The sequence below is a fragment of the Vespa crabro genome, chromosome 21 (assembly GCF_910589235.1).
Source record: "Vespa crabro chromosome 21, iyVesCrab1.2, whole genome shotgun sequence".
NCBI lineage: Eukaryota > Metazoa > Arthropoda > Insecta > Hymenoptera > Vespidae > Vespa > Vespa crabro.
The window spans coordinates 4,287,322-4,302,692 of record NC_060975.1 but is presented as its reverse complement, the minus strand read 5'-3'; the positions used below and the strand labels follow the sequence as shown (position 1 = coordinate 4,302,692).

General features: G+C 27.6%; 1 protein-coding gene across 11 annotated transcripts in view; it reads left to right on the top strand.

Annotated features, from left to right (window-relative positions):
- LOC124431406 (protein capicua homolog) overlaps positions 1 to 6,373 on the top strand; it is a 30,164-nt gene extending 23,791 nt beyond the window's left edge. For 8 of the 11 annotated variants that reach the window (XM_046979286.1, XM_046979288.1, XM_046979287.1 and 5 more), the window contains 10 exons: positions 88 to 498; positions 613 to 925; positions 1,005 to 1,321; positions 1,661 to 1,889; positions 2,034 to 2,237; positions 2,353 to 2,619; positions 2,723 to 2,924; positions 3,056 to 3,261; positions 3,348 to 3,827; positions 3,901 to 6,373. In XM_046979286.1, coding sequence (XP_046835242.1) covers positions 88 to 498; positions 613 to 925; positions 1,005 to 1,321; positions 1,661 to 1,889; positions 2,034 to 2,237; positions 2,353 to 2,619; positions 2,723 to 2,924; positions 3,056 to 3,261; positions 3,348 to 3,827; positions 3,901 to 3,971 — 2,700 coding nt within the window. In that variant the 3' untranslated portion in view covers positions 3,972 to 6,373. The remainder of the gene's footprint in view (positions 1 to 87; positions 499 to 612; positions 926 to 1,004; positions 1,322 to 1,660; positions 1,890 to 2,033; positions 2,238 to 2,352; positions 2,620 to 2,722; positions 2,925 to 3,055; positions 3,262 to 3,347; positions 3,828 to 3,900) is intronic. The other 3 variants (XM_046979294.1, XM_046979293.1, XM_046979296.1) reach the window with 2 other exon arrangements.
- Positions 6,374 to 15,371: the final 8,998 nt, after the last annotated feature.

The window sequence follows — 15,371 nt, the reverse complement described above, 5'->3', positions numbered from 1 at the left end:
TGTTATACATTAATAAATCAAAACCTACTCTTTGCATAGTCTTCCCTTTGTACAGAGTAAAAAATGTAAGAAATTGTGATTTTACAGACAAAGGATAGAATACGTCGACCGATGAACGCATTTATGATATTTTCGAAACGGCATCGCGCAGTTGTGCACCAAAGACATCCGAATCAAGATAATCGCACTGTTTCTAAGATTTTGGGAGAATGGTGGTATGCTCTGGGTCCTGAAGAGAAACAAAAGTATCATGATCTTGCGTCTGAAGTTAAGGAGGCACATTTCAAAGCACACCCAGATTGGAAATGGTGTAGCAAGGATAGAAGAAAATCGTCCACAACAAGCTTTAAGGGTAGCGATTCTAGAGGAAAATTAAATAGTACTGGAGAAGAAACAGATATGGGACCACCGACGGAAGATGTACCTTTAACGCCAAGAGGAACAGACGAGGTGTCTGTTCCAGTTACGACGGTATATACAGAAACTCCTACTATTGAGGTAATGTCCTTATTTTTATCATGTAAATTCAAACAAGTAAAAAAAAAAAATTTAACTAATTTAAAAGTTTTGTTATTACGTTTTACAAATACGACCTTTTCGTTTTTTATGTAGATTATTAATCAGACACATGCACCACATCGTATTTTGGACATACCTTTACAAATTGATACTACCGAACCTGAATCGAAACAAGACGAAGACGCTAATGGATCGGACGATGATCAAATGGTTATTTGCGAAGATCCTCAACCAGAAATAGATTTGAAATGTAAAGATAAATTGACTGATAGTGACAATGATGCACAAGAGGAAGATATGGACAAAAAATCTTTTAATCAATCGCAATTTTCACCTGTTAGTGGGCAAAAAAGAGATGGAGTGAATGTCAAACAGGAAATAACTTGTAGACCTAAACCTATAAAAGGTATCTTTTATTGTTTTAAAGATTTATTATATTATAATATTTACATTTTAATTCTAATATTGAATTTTTATTCCTATAGCACGAATACCATCAACAAGTATAGAAACCACAACCAAGTATCATCATACTTCCATTGATAAAGGTGGCACAGTATCAGTTTTATCAAGCACTTATCCTTATCATAGCCCGATAAATCCAACAGGAGTATCAGGATTTCAACCTACGGGTGGTGCATTTATAACCATGCCAGTGTCACCGAAAGTTATAAAACCGGAACCAGTGAAAAATGAACAACAATATAGCACTCAATATAGCATGAGTAGTCTAGTAGCGAACATTCATACTGACAATGGAAGAAACATACCTAAATTTACAGCTGCTCCTGTGCTACATTCAGTAAGTATTTTATTGTATAAATAAATTTTTATCTATATCATTGATCTAGCTGTATGAATATAACAATAGTAAGAATACATTAAAATATAATATAATGGTTAGGCCTATACCATATACAGTGTAGCACTTCCTTGACACAAATTTGCAACAACTGAACATGTCTTGATTATGTCTTAATATCAAATATGTAAATATATATATGTATATGTATATATGTATATATATGTATATATACACACACATATTTATATACTGCAATAGAATTGTAAGTATTGTTAATATTACAACATATTATTATATCACACTTCCTTTATGAGCTACTATATACAATACTAACAGATTGGAACGAAACCTATGATGGCTCTGTTAAAACAACAGCAGCCGTTGCAGTCTTTAGCCACTACCGCTCATCCCCTTACTTCTGCTGTCCCTTCTCAACCACCGTTCACTCTTACATTGCTTGATAACAATTTGGTGGCTATTTCCAAACCACAGCAGGGACCGCAGTACCTTGGCCCTACAACACCGCATCCCCGGATGTATTGCGGCTTCAATATACCTATCTCTGGTAAGTGCATACTTTGATAATCATTTTATAACAAATTTGAAATTTTATTATATAAAAAAAAATGCATACATATATACACACACATGCATACATATACATATACATATTTCTTTTTTGATTTATGTATTTATTTCTAAATTTTAGATGCTGGAAGCCGCAATATATCTTCGCAAAATTTGATCTCCGGTACCAAGGTTGAAGCACAAAGTGTTATCGTGAGCAAACATTATCCAGTTTCTACAAATTCTACAACATCGCCTTATAGAGGAATCAGTCATTCTATCGCACGTTTAGCAGAATCTGACAAAAATGATACCCAAACAGCGTCGAATCATGCTCAATTTTATGGTAAACATTACAATACAGATAATCCTAATTTATTAATCATATCAAAACGTTCGAATGTTTATTAACTCTTTTATTTAAATATATAATGATATATTTCTGTTATGTTATGTTTTAGGGAGCAATATAAAAAGTGAGCAAGATAGGAAAGATACAGGCAACGTTCTTCTAACATCTTCAAATGATAAACTTAAACAACCACTTACACCACATACACCGCATACGCCTCATAGCAGTCACATTAATAGTGAACATTCATCAAATAAATCATATTCTGTAGATGAAGATCCAAATAGTGATATAGGATCAAATAAAGGTCCTTTTATGCTAGCACCGACACCAGCTCAACTTGGAAGAGCACCATTGCAAAGAAGACAATTAATGGGTAAGATAGAAATATAAATTATTTATTAATATAAGTATGAATATAAATTTTAGACAAAAAATCAAAAATAGTACTATGTATTATTTATTATATTTATATACAGCAATGCCCTCCACAACAACCACAGGAGAACATGGACTTTCAGTATCTCAACAACGTTCTGACCAAAGTCGACCACAGGGAAATACTTCTCAATCTTCCGAATCGATGCAACAACAAAATATATCGGAGTCTCGTACATCCCCATCCCCTTCAACTAAAAAAGGCTCCTTCTTCAAAAAGAATGTCGAAGATGGTATGGATAGGTGTGTATTCAAAGCTTAATAAATTATACTTTATTATGTCACTCTCTATCGAATTGATGTTAAAATATATAACTATTTACAAACATTTACAAATGTATTTCAATTTGACTTTGATATTAAACTATGTTTAGGGTTCTTGAACAAGTAAATTTTCAAGAGAAATTTTCATCGTTACCAGAATTTAAACCGGAAGATATACAGAGCCCAAGTGCAATCACTATAAATACTCCAGGTTCTTCTGGACATAGCACTGTTACTTCCGGATTACACTCATCAAATTTACAAGCATCGATGCAAGGTTATCGGAAGAAATCTCAAGGACCTCATAGAAGTAACTGTGAGTGTTTTTATATTTTTATGTGTGTTGAACTTTGTGTCTTACATCGATTTACAAATAAAACTTCTCCATTTTATTTTTTTTAGTAAACGAAGATGATATTGATTCTGATGCGTCAGTGTCCGCTACGCCGAAATCAACTTCGAGTGTCAAATTGACGGGAACTACATTCTTTGGTCCAGATTTTAATATCGACGCATATAGACTTAATACAGATATAGCAGGGGAAGTAGAAGATACTTCTCCGCGGACACCAAAAACGCCTGTAGGAGGTGTAGGAAATGCAGTAGGGATTGGTAGAAATGAAAATGAACGTGGTCATAGGAGAATGTTGGAACAACGGAGACACCTTGTGATGCAATTATTTCGGGAACATGGATATTTCCCTTCAACACATGCTACCTCTACGTTTCAAGCAAAACATTCTGATATATTTCCTAACAAGACGAGTTTACAATTGAAAATTAGAGAGGTCAGACAAAAATTAAAAGCTAATTCAACTCCGATGAGCGCTAACAGTTTAGTTAGCCCGCTGCCTGTTTCTGAATCCTCGCCTAATGTGACTGGTAACTATATCGATTTGAATAGAACCATAGAATATTTTTTATCATTTTAAGATTTTTAAATGTTTCGTTTTAGGACCATTGACTGCTCCTCCTACGTCGATGGGAGCACCACATTCACTGCCTGTAAGCAGTAGTGGTAGCTAGCGCCCACGTGCCAACTGTGATACTGTGCATCCCATTACTCCACAACACGAGTATATCATTATACTTTGAAGATGAAAGCGATGGCTTGATAAAATCGCTATTATGCCATTTCTTCGGAATATGTAAAATACAGCAAGGCTTTAGTGCAATTAGAACCTTTGTGTAATCTGGTGAAAATAAGATGTAGATGAAAACATGACGAAAGGCGACAAGGCGTGTTAATATCCAGGCATCGGTAATATTTTTATGTTGTATATAATATTGAACTACTATCGACCGCTTTTTAAAGTCATATCAGTTAACTTATTATATTAATGTTTTCAAATATATTCATTTTTATCGAATACGAAATGCCGAATCAGATATTTGTACAACAGATGAATTACAATAGGTTACTGATTACAATATTTATGACTAAATTAGGTGTTAAAGATTTAATTATTATTACAGATTTAATATGCTTCTTACTGTTGTGAAAGAAGATAATCAATTTATTTGTAATCATAATTTAAAGTACTTTTTAATCCTCCTTGTTACTTAATTTTTGTAACAAAAAAAAAAAAAAAATATGAAATTCTCTCCAAATACATTGCCAATCAACGAAATTATTTTAGTAATTCTAAACAATTTTAATAATCTGCAATAGAAAATGCTTGCAGAATTTATGAACGTTAATAATAAGCACGCATGCTTTGTTAGGAAAAACTACTCACTCTTTAGTATTCTATTATTTCTATATTTTTGAGGATTGTAATTATATGGGTCAATGAACATCTGTAAATATTATTAGTAAAGAACGCAAAATCTCTCAATGCGTAACAACATTACACATATCTATTATATTATCCAATTGTAAAATTGTATTCAATTGTAAAATCTATTATAAACAATGATGTATAGATAAGATATTGTAAAAATTGGTTCTCAATTTGACCGTTTAATTATTATTCCCTAAATAGCTAATCACTTTGATAATAATTGATTGGCAATGTGCGAATAAAGGAAAGTAATATTACTCCACATTCCAAACGCGCAGACTTGATTTTATGAAGCAGTCAGTAATAAGTTTATAATAAGATGTAATAGTTATTTTATTAAATCATTACATTTTAATATAATTTCTCTGTGCAATTTTGAATATTTAATAAACGTTTGTATATTAACACGCCTTTACCAAATCATGAAAGGCCTAAGCCATTGTTAAATATTGTTAAAGCTGCTATAATGAGATCCAGTACAGAGAGAGAATTGTAATTGAAGAGTATTAGGATAACGAAACATTATAATATGAAAGAGTTTATATAATTTAGTTATACTTTATATATGATAAAGTTGGAAAAGAGAGAAAGCTATAGATTGAAAAACTGCGATAAACGTTGCACAAAATTTACCTGATGCAGACAGCAAATGTGTTTATTTTACTTGTAAATACTATAGCATGACTCGTGATAGAAGGCATCCAGAGAGTTTAAAATATCTATAATGCTGAGTCTTAATATTTTGAGATAGTAGCAGGTCTTTGGTGATTTGTAGGACATAAAATAGGAGGTAAAAACCGTGCCATCGTATGGCGACAAGCTGGAGAAAGCATACGGTATAATTCCCTTGTTTGTTAAAAGTTAATGATAAGATGACACTTGATATAGGTAATATGTAATGTTTCCCATATTCTTGAAAGTACTTATTTACCGTTTTTAGAGCTTTGCTGAAATTCAACGCACTCATATATATATGATATATATATTTTATCGGTCTTTTAAAATGATCTTTATTTTTTTTCTTTTTTTTTTTTTTCACCATCTTAGATATAAGTGGTTTTATTCTGGCTATGTACTTTTTCAACCTTTTCCTTTTTGGCCATGACAGATGTTTTATTTCTATTTTCATTTATAGCTTTGAATCCATTCAAATTATTAATAATTTGCGATAAAATGAGTCATGAATATAAAATCTGTGTTATACGGAAGTATGATATATTTAATATTATACGAAAACCAAAATTTCAAGTTTAATGAATCTTATAGAAATTTATTATTATCTTTAATGCTTCAATTTAGTTTCAATTTAGTAATTGTTTTAACAGAAGCATTGTTTCTTAACAGTTTTAGCAAATTTGTTACCTTACATTAATACCACATATAATAGTTAATTTATTTTAATATCATTTTATAATTTTTAAACTTTCTCTTTTACGTTATCCGAGTATGATATATCTCTGTTTCAGTGCGTTGAATTTTAACAAAGATTGTTGAATTGGGCTGTAATATAATTAGAGATATGTTTATAAAGCGCACTTTATAAAAAAATTAAAGTCTTGCGCAACAGTACGCATATTGTAGTTAAGATAGGATGACTATCTATTCTACGTATTTTGTAAATAAAAAACGCATAATACACACATATATATGCGTATATATTTATATACATATATGTAAGTATATCTATGTGTGTATATTATATTAATAATATACATATATATGACAATATAAATATGTGTATTATTAATGTACATATATATATTATATATATATTATTAAATATTTAGGATATGAATAAAATAATAGGCTAGAGCATTATAATTTGCAAAGTAATAGTTATTATAAACATATGAGCAAGAACAGGCTAGATTAGTTACGAATACGGGCCTTCGTATATCATGGATTTGCATTCGTGATGGTTTCCTCATTCTTTCCCGATAAATACAAAAATATATGTGTATTCATCTATGGCTCTGCATGACGGATATATGTATACTTACATATACGCATGCATGGACGTACACATATATTGATTTATTCATTTTCTCATCACTTTTTGAATTATTAATTCTATGAGCCAATTAACGCACTAGTGGCAAGTAAATAGTATATGAAAGAGGATGCTTAACACCTATAATGATCTTTTATATAAGATCTCAGTTTGCAATTGTGATTTTTAGCTTCTTTATATATTTGTTTTATTAGAACTGAGATATCTTTATTATGATTCAATTTCACAATAATCTAATTAACGTGGCTATGTGTATGTAAAAGATGTTTCTTTGCTCTTATACGTATCAAATCATTAAAAGTATGCATTAAAATCTTTAATTGACTATAAATATATTATTTTATCAATTAAAATATCTTTGTACTGCAATATTTTTATTATACTTTTAATTGCATTGGTATCGATATTTAAATACATTGTCAGATTGATTTTTTGTTTATTGTAATGTAAATATTGCGTTTTAAGAAAGAAAAAATAAACAGGCAGAATATAAAAAAATATAAAATGAATTTTAATAGTTCTCAAGTTATATTATAATCAGTATTTTTTTTTGCAATGCATGGTGTCTTTCTTAAAATTGTCTGTCATACCCAGCCATACTAAACATGTGAGATATATTTTAATATTTTGGTATAATTAGTTAGTAAATATGTATCACATATTAAGATATAATTAACAACAGGTTTTTATTAGGGATAAAGCATCCTCTATACTTGCCACGCTTAAAGAAATGAAAAAAAATACTATATTTTGTACTTGTGTAAACTAGTGAACTACTTTCCAGTATTGATAAGATTTTTGAGCATGCTTTGGTATTTTCTTCCCCCTTTCTTCGGTTAAAAGAGGTGATGAAATATGTTCTACGATTTAGCAGCCATAAATGAGACTGTGATCTAGAAAAACAAAAGTAAAGTAAAATGGCGGCTATTCTATTGGCAATTTCTTCACCACATCTTTTCCTTCGATTACCTTCCTCTAATTTCTTCCTATATGTATGAAAAAAAAATTATGCACTCAAATAAATCATCCTCTGCACTTTTTTTATTAATTGCGTTAATGTATTTTACTATATATGCTCTTAGTTACTATTGTCCATTATTATAATCATTACTCTGTTATATCTTGTTTAATTTTGAAATATTTTTAAAACTGTTATGTGATTATATATCAGACAAAAACGATGTTATGAAAATATAAGCATACAAAACAGTAATAAATGTAACAGTATACAAATACAATGCCACGAAAAAATCATATGATGAGTCTATACACACACGTACGCATACGGTAAATTCTAACAAAAAAGAAATATAATTATATTCAATTAGTACATTTATGCATGTGTATATATATGTATATATGTATGTGAATACTCTCTCTATATATATATCTATCCATCTCTCCTATACATGGTGTGTATATATATATATATAATATATATATATTATATATATATATATATATATATATATATATATATATATATATACGTATAGAGAGGATATTAGAATATTACACACATATACATATATATATATATACACATACCTAATTCTTTTCTTTTTATTTAAAAAACATGATGCATACCGAGAAATAAAAGATATACAGAATGTGTCTAAAGATAAATCTTGCATGGTTTAATATCAGCTCAACTAATAATGAACAGAGAGAAATATATCAAAATTTGTTGTCATTTTTTTTTTATTAAATATTAAATCTTAGTTTTGCTATTGCAATGATATAAAATAACAGGTTTAATAAAGTCATTTAAAGAGATCGATTAAACTAAAGAAGAAAAGTTTGCATTGTCTTGAATTTTTTCTTTTTAATTTAACCAAACAATCATAGAATTAACTACATAATAATAAACATAATATATATAAACATTGTATGTATTTCTTGATAGATTGCAATGCTTGTTGTCCAAAAATACTACATAGAGATAATCTCACGAATGTTTTAAGTAACTTTATTGAATTAATTATTATTTGGACCATTGTATCAACTAAAACATAAGATTGTATTTGAAAAATTTTAAATGATCTTTACATAAAGAAAAGCAAAATGAAAAATTATTTTTTTTATCTTTCTTAAATTGTACTTTAAAAAAATATATTTTTTTATTTCAATCATAATTCGATGTCCGTTTCATGCAACAATTATCTAGAAGCATTCTGTATATACATATATATACAACTGTTAACCCTTAAGTATGAATCATGTACTTTTTAAGAAAAGAAAATTTTTACTTTTTAAAAACTAAATTTTGTTTTTTAGAAAATACATATACACGAGCACGTATGTACACGCATATACACATAGCAGACAGACAGACACACATTTTTGTTCAATGTTTACTATGCATTTTCTAAAACATTTGGCTGAAGATTACAGTTGCATTAATTTAATAAAATGAATTATCTGCATTTTAATTATTTAAGAAAAAGTGTATATACATGAAAGATAATTCTATACAAATCTAAATCTGTTTAATGATATTAAAATTATCTCAATTTCAAAAGGAAACATTACAATTATATCAGACCATAAAAAATAATATTGATAAATTCTTGTTCTTCGATTAAAATATATATGTATATATACACACATACATATATACATTATATATAATATATATTACATATATAATATATATATATATATATATATATATATATATATATATATACACATTATTATGTATATATATTACTACTTATATTCACATACTCTATTATTATTAGTATATTATTACTATTATTATTTAATTTAATTCTTTTAATTTGAAGTTAATCATTTTTATTGAATTGATTCATTGATAAGTACCATTGTAAATAAAGAATTTATTACAATAAAACGGTACTTATTTATGAATCAATCCGATATATCTATCCTTGACGTTGATTAGAAATACATATATTAATCGTTTAAAGTTATTAACGATTATTAATAAAACTTTTAACGAAGTTGCTACGTAAGAATATGAAATGAAATCTCTCACGAACTTATTCGCTCATATACACACGAATATACGCGTACACATGGATGCATCAAAGAAATCTCTCATTAGTATCCTCATATGTATCTGCGATGTATATATGTGCAAACAAACATGAAAAAAAGATTAATTACCGGACCAACTTAATTAAAAATATGATTATCTTTTGTTTTTGTTTTTATCGACCAATTCGAAGTGTAAAATTTTTTCTAAGGAATACCTTAAGGCAATTATGTCGAAGGATAATTATTGAATGTAAGGATAATTATCAAACGACATGCACAAAAATTTTGGCTATAAGATGTTTAATATTGTTGTGTAGAGCACTGCGATATATACAATTCAAGGAAGAAGAAAAGAACGAAAGAAGATGACGAAGATGAAGATCAGAATGAAGATGATGATGACGAAGGAGAAGAAGAAGGAGCAATAAATATGGTAATTTATGATAGTATTCGATGCGCTTCAATCGTCTAATCAATTCTGAGTACGACAATATATTTTGGTATGTATCACCTAAAGGTTACGCAAATAATGTGTTGAAGACAAATGTTCTTAGAGAAAGAGAGAGAGAGAGAGAGAGAGAGAGAGAGAAAGAGAAAAAGATATACGAATATCAAAAAAAAAATAGAACAAATATTCGACATTGAATTTTCATGTACAGTTGTATATCGTCGCTTTGCTAATTCTTTCTTTTTTTTTTATGTTATGTATATGTGTCGTATGTGTGTACACTCTATTCGGATAATCAGATTCACCTTTCAAGTTTTAAAAAAGTCAAAAATTCTATACATTAAAAATTTTATACTATTCTTAATATAGCAATGATTCATATTCGTTCGTTCGAATTTTATTTCACATGATAATTTTACCTGTTAAATTATATTTTTAAATTACGGTGCAAGAGGTACATACATTATAGAAACGAATACATAACATAATTTTGTCCTAATAGATATTACGTTTAGAACTATATTTTATAACAACTAGAAATATGAGGAAGAATATATATGTACATATATATTCGTTTTCTTTCCTTTTTTTTAATAACGAAAGATGACTTAAAAGTGAACCGATATTTAAACATGATTTAACGTTTGCTAAATATATCTTTATGTGTGTGTGTACGCGTGCGCGCGCGCGTGTGTATGTGTGTATGTATGTATGTATGTATATATGTATTTAGTAATATAAACTCAGTTAACATATATACAATTATTATTAATAATTAATTAATTGCAGAAAGGGAGAAGTAACAGTTTCCATCGTATGTACGTGAGAATGAATGATTCGCAATAAAACACATTCAAAGGCCTCTATGTACGTAGTATTACATATTATTAATAATGTTAATTGCTGTGAAAAAAATCTTAGAACATTTCCGATTACGAATTTTCAGGAAATAGATAAATAAATAAATAAATAAATAAATAAATAATATTATATACGAGAAATATTCTTCGTCGAATGTATATTAAAGAATTATATATATTATATATATTATATACCAACGTCTGAATATATAAAAAAGAAAAAAAAAATATTGGACAAATGTTATCGAATAAAAATGATGTAATTAATCTGTGTTGACAATCGCCAATGTTCTGAGCTTAGAATGATCGATAAAGAAAAAAAAAAAAAATAAGAGAAAAGAAAAGATAAAAAAGCGTCTTATACCATCACGTGATTCTTGAGTTTTTAATCGTCACACACGATATATAAATAAATAAATAAATAAATAAATAAATATATACATATACGGAGATTTATAATGGGTCTTGCAGAATTGTCTATATTAAATAAATTATACGGCACGTTCATGCGCTTCTACACACACATATCCATATATATGATATATTGAAGGGATACGTCATTATTGAGTAATCTAATTGTGTATCTTATTATAATAAATACAGAAGTTTGCACTTATTTTCTCAACGCAGAGGAAGACACGCATTTAGCTATAACGATTATTTATTTATTTACTTATTCATATTTCGCAGCTATATAATATGTTCAGTATTCGTTAAAATACTGCGATTTTAGAAATATGTAAACTTTAGATTTGTAAAATATATTTTATTAACGCATATTTTCCTTCTATTTTTAATGTAAATATACGATTCTAACTACGAGGAGGATCTACGTGAAATTCCAACGAGCATTATTTTCAATCGGTTTTCCGAGAAATAAATTTAGCCAACATTTTATAATGGTATGTAACACAAATATTTATGGATGCAGTTACAAGAAATATACTGCTGATACGTTCTTTATTTCTCTCTATATATATAATTAATCAATTTGCGAATTCCGGATGTAGTTGATCTCTTTTGTAAATAGTTCGTATTAACTAAGTTCGTATTAACTAAGTTGATAAATAAATGGGCTCGAGAAACATATATCTCTTTTTCGTTTATAATAAACAATTATTAAAGTAGTTATATATTTTCTATTTTTTTTATTATTAACTATATACAAAGAAATATAATTTATCAATGATCGTAGTGGAAATTTTGTTTTACCGAGAATATTTGTTATTATTATTTATTGTAATAATTGTTTATCAAAATAATTGGATATATATAGGTTAGGTATATACAAGGACATGTTACAAATAATTTATTAATGATTGCAGTGGCAATTCTTTATCGAGAATAATTGTTATTATTATTTATTGTTATAATTGTTTATCAAAATAGATATATACATATATTCTATATCCGATATGTTACTAACTATATATTAATGATTTTTGTTACCATGGTAAGTATTACAACTAATAAAAAAGATTTAATATGTTTTATACAAATATTTTTTCTAAAACTCTTTACGAACATTTAAATTTCTTTGGACTTTGCCAGGTATACAGTCCTAAGAGCTCAATGTATGCGATCGGGTTGCCATCTACGCTAAATTTTAGACTATTAATTTGAATATACATGATATTTGCCACATACATACACATACACGCGCGTTATTTTTATGATTAAAATATTTAACTTAAATTTGGAACATGCAAAACAGAGTTTTGAATATATAATCTCGATTTGAAAATTTTCTCGCTAGATGGCGAATCGATAAAATTCAAAGCTCAGTAACGTAGTTATAGAAATCCAAAGATTATTCTTTTACAGACTAGAAATGTCTGATTTTACATTATTAGAAAATATATATATATGTATATAAATTTATTATATTATTATATTATTATTATATTATTATATTATTATTATATTATTATATTATTAATTATATTATTATTATATTATTATTATATTATTATTATATTAATATTATATTATTATAACATTAATGTTCAACAATAATAAAAGTAACCTAACAATATCTTGATTATATAATCTTTGATATATTATGATGTATTATTTGACGCAAATAAAATATTTGAGTTAAATATTATTGACAGCTTTTAATAATGTGTTATTAACATTATTATATTTTAAAATATTATTATATTGTATTCTTTGATATATAGTACTATCATAATTATGATTTCACTTATCAAATAATTTTAATGAACCCATTATATAACAACAAAAGTGGTACAATTAATTAGGATTCTTGTAGATGCACACATGCATTTCTCAGTTGTTCATACTACTTTCTTCTAAAGGTCATATATCACTATTGCAAATATTTGCTCTTGTCAACTCGTTGGTTATTCGCTAAGAAAATGCATAGATAAAAAACACATAGCCAATTTTTTTCGAGCTTAGGTATTTTTAGTCAAGTATCTAATCTTCAATAATGTGTCGAACCAAGCAATAAATAAATCATGAAAGTAGACTGCTAGGCACAACGATCCAAGGATTTATGTGGTGTTTTTCCTTCAAATATCAATTCAACTCTCAGAGGTCTACACTATCATCGGGATAAAGGACCACACATGAGATTGTTTGAACATTTCGAATATTTGGAACATTCTGACATGCACGCGACCAATAAGAATATTACATTCTGTTTCTTTTTTCTTAAACTCCTTCCTTCCTATTTTCCTTTTCTAATTCATTATTATTCTAATTCATTATATTCGTGGATAGTTCGAGAGAAATCTATAATCAGTCGCATTAAAGCATCCGCACTAGTGAAACAGTAGAGTCTTATCAATATCATTGGATATTCCTTAATTGGCGATATCTAGTATAATCTAAATCTTCGCACAATAGTTATTAACGCGCATCTAACTCCACGGAATCCTTCAAAAGAATTCGTGTTTTCCCATTAATTTACAAGAATGTGGCGTGCAGTATTTTACTGACGACTTTCAACGATATCCTAGCCTTCAATGGGATCCGGTGCGAGACATGTATCTGGTTAATACAAATGAAAAAAAATGGGAAAAAATGAAAATCGTAAGAAAGAACAAATTTCAACTGCATCTGGAAGTAATTCTTAAGTTAATATGAAGGACTATACTTTATTAATCAGTAGTAACATATATTTGTTAAGCTTAATAAACTAAATTAATTTTTTTATGAAAGTAATGTAATGATCCATGTATCATATTTTAAATAAATAAATAATAAATTAATAAAAAATAACGAAGTTATCAGTTTCACTACCTTGACAAGTTTATATAAAAATTAGTTTAGGTTTACGAACAAGAGTAGGACATTTGCTGTAAAATAAGACCAAATAATATTAGTTTTGTGAGGAACACTATATGAATAGTTTTCCAAAATTACCATAGAATAATATGGAAGCAATTAAACAGTCAGAATCAAAATGATTTTGATCGGCAACTATAAAAAAATATTGTTATTAATTAAAGATTACTTTGTTTTTATATTTTATTTTACTTAATTTTTATTTTATACTTTCTTATAATACATATTTGCAAAACTTTTTTTAATTGTTTAATAGTATAATTTTCACAAATTTTAACTATGAATTCAGATGATTTGAACGTAGTCTTGAGATTCTCATAATTCACTCAACTTAGTTTCTCTAGGCAATCCATAAAAAAAATTTCATAATTAAATATAATTGCTATGCTACGTTTTGAATAATCCGTTTTATAATATGAAGAATATCGATCAATAGGTGACATTTGTAAAAGTCGAGCAACTTAAGTATTTCTGCAAGAATAAACATATTTTTCACATTTAATAAAACAATTATTTGATTTTATTATAAAAGTAAAAGACTTCGTTCTATAATAAATAAAACATTAATAAAAATAGAAGAGGAATTCAAAGTATAAGTGATGTTTATTCGAACATTATGTACACATTAAGTTCCTGTTTTTTTGTAGTGTTAATTTCTTCGAAAGACATTTTCTTAAACAATATTAATTAAACTTTCATAATATCCGTTATGACAAGGACTACAACTAATATACACACAAATATATATATATTGGATTTGTAAACATTTCAAATCGATTTACTTGACTGTTAACTCTGATCTTCCACATTTGAACATCGTAAAGATAACCCTCGCTCGTACAAAGACGCGCGTCATTTAACGGCTGTCATCTGACCAATCAGAAAACTTACGTTTAATAATCTATTATTATTAACGTTGACAGTTTAAACTTTCGAATAATATTATGCATTTTTTTCTTTATCCTTTTTCTTCTCTGTCACAATATGAAATTTGAAATATTACTT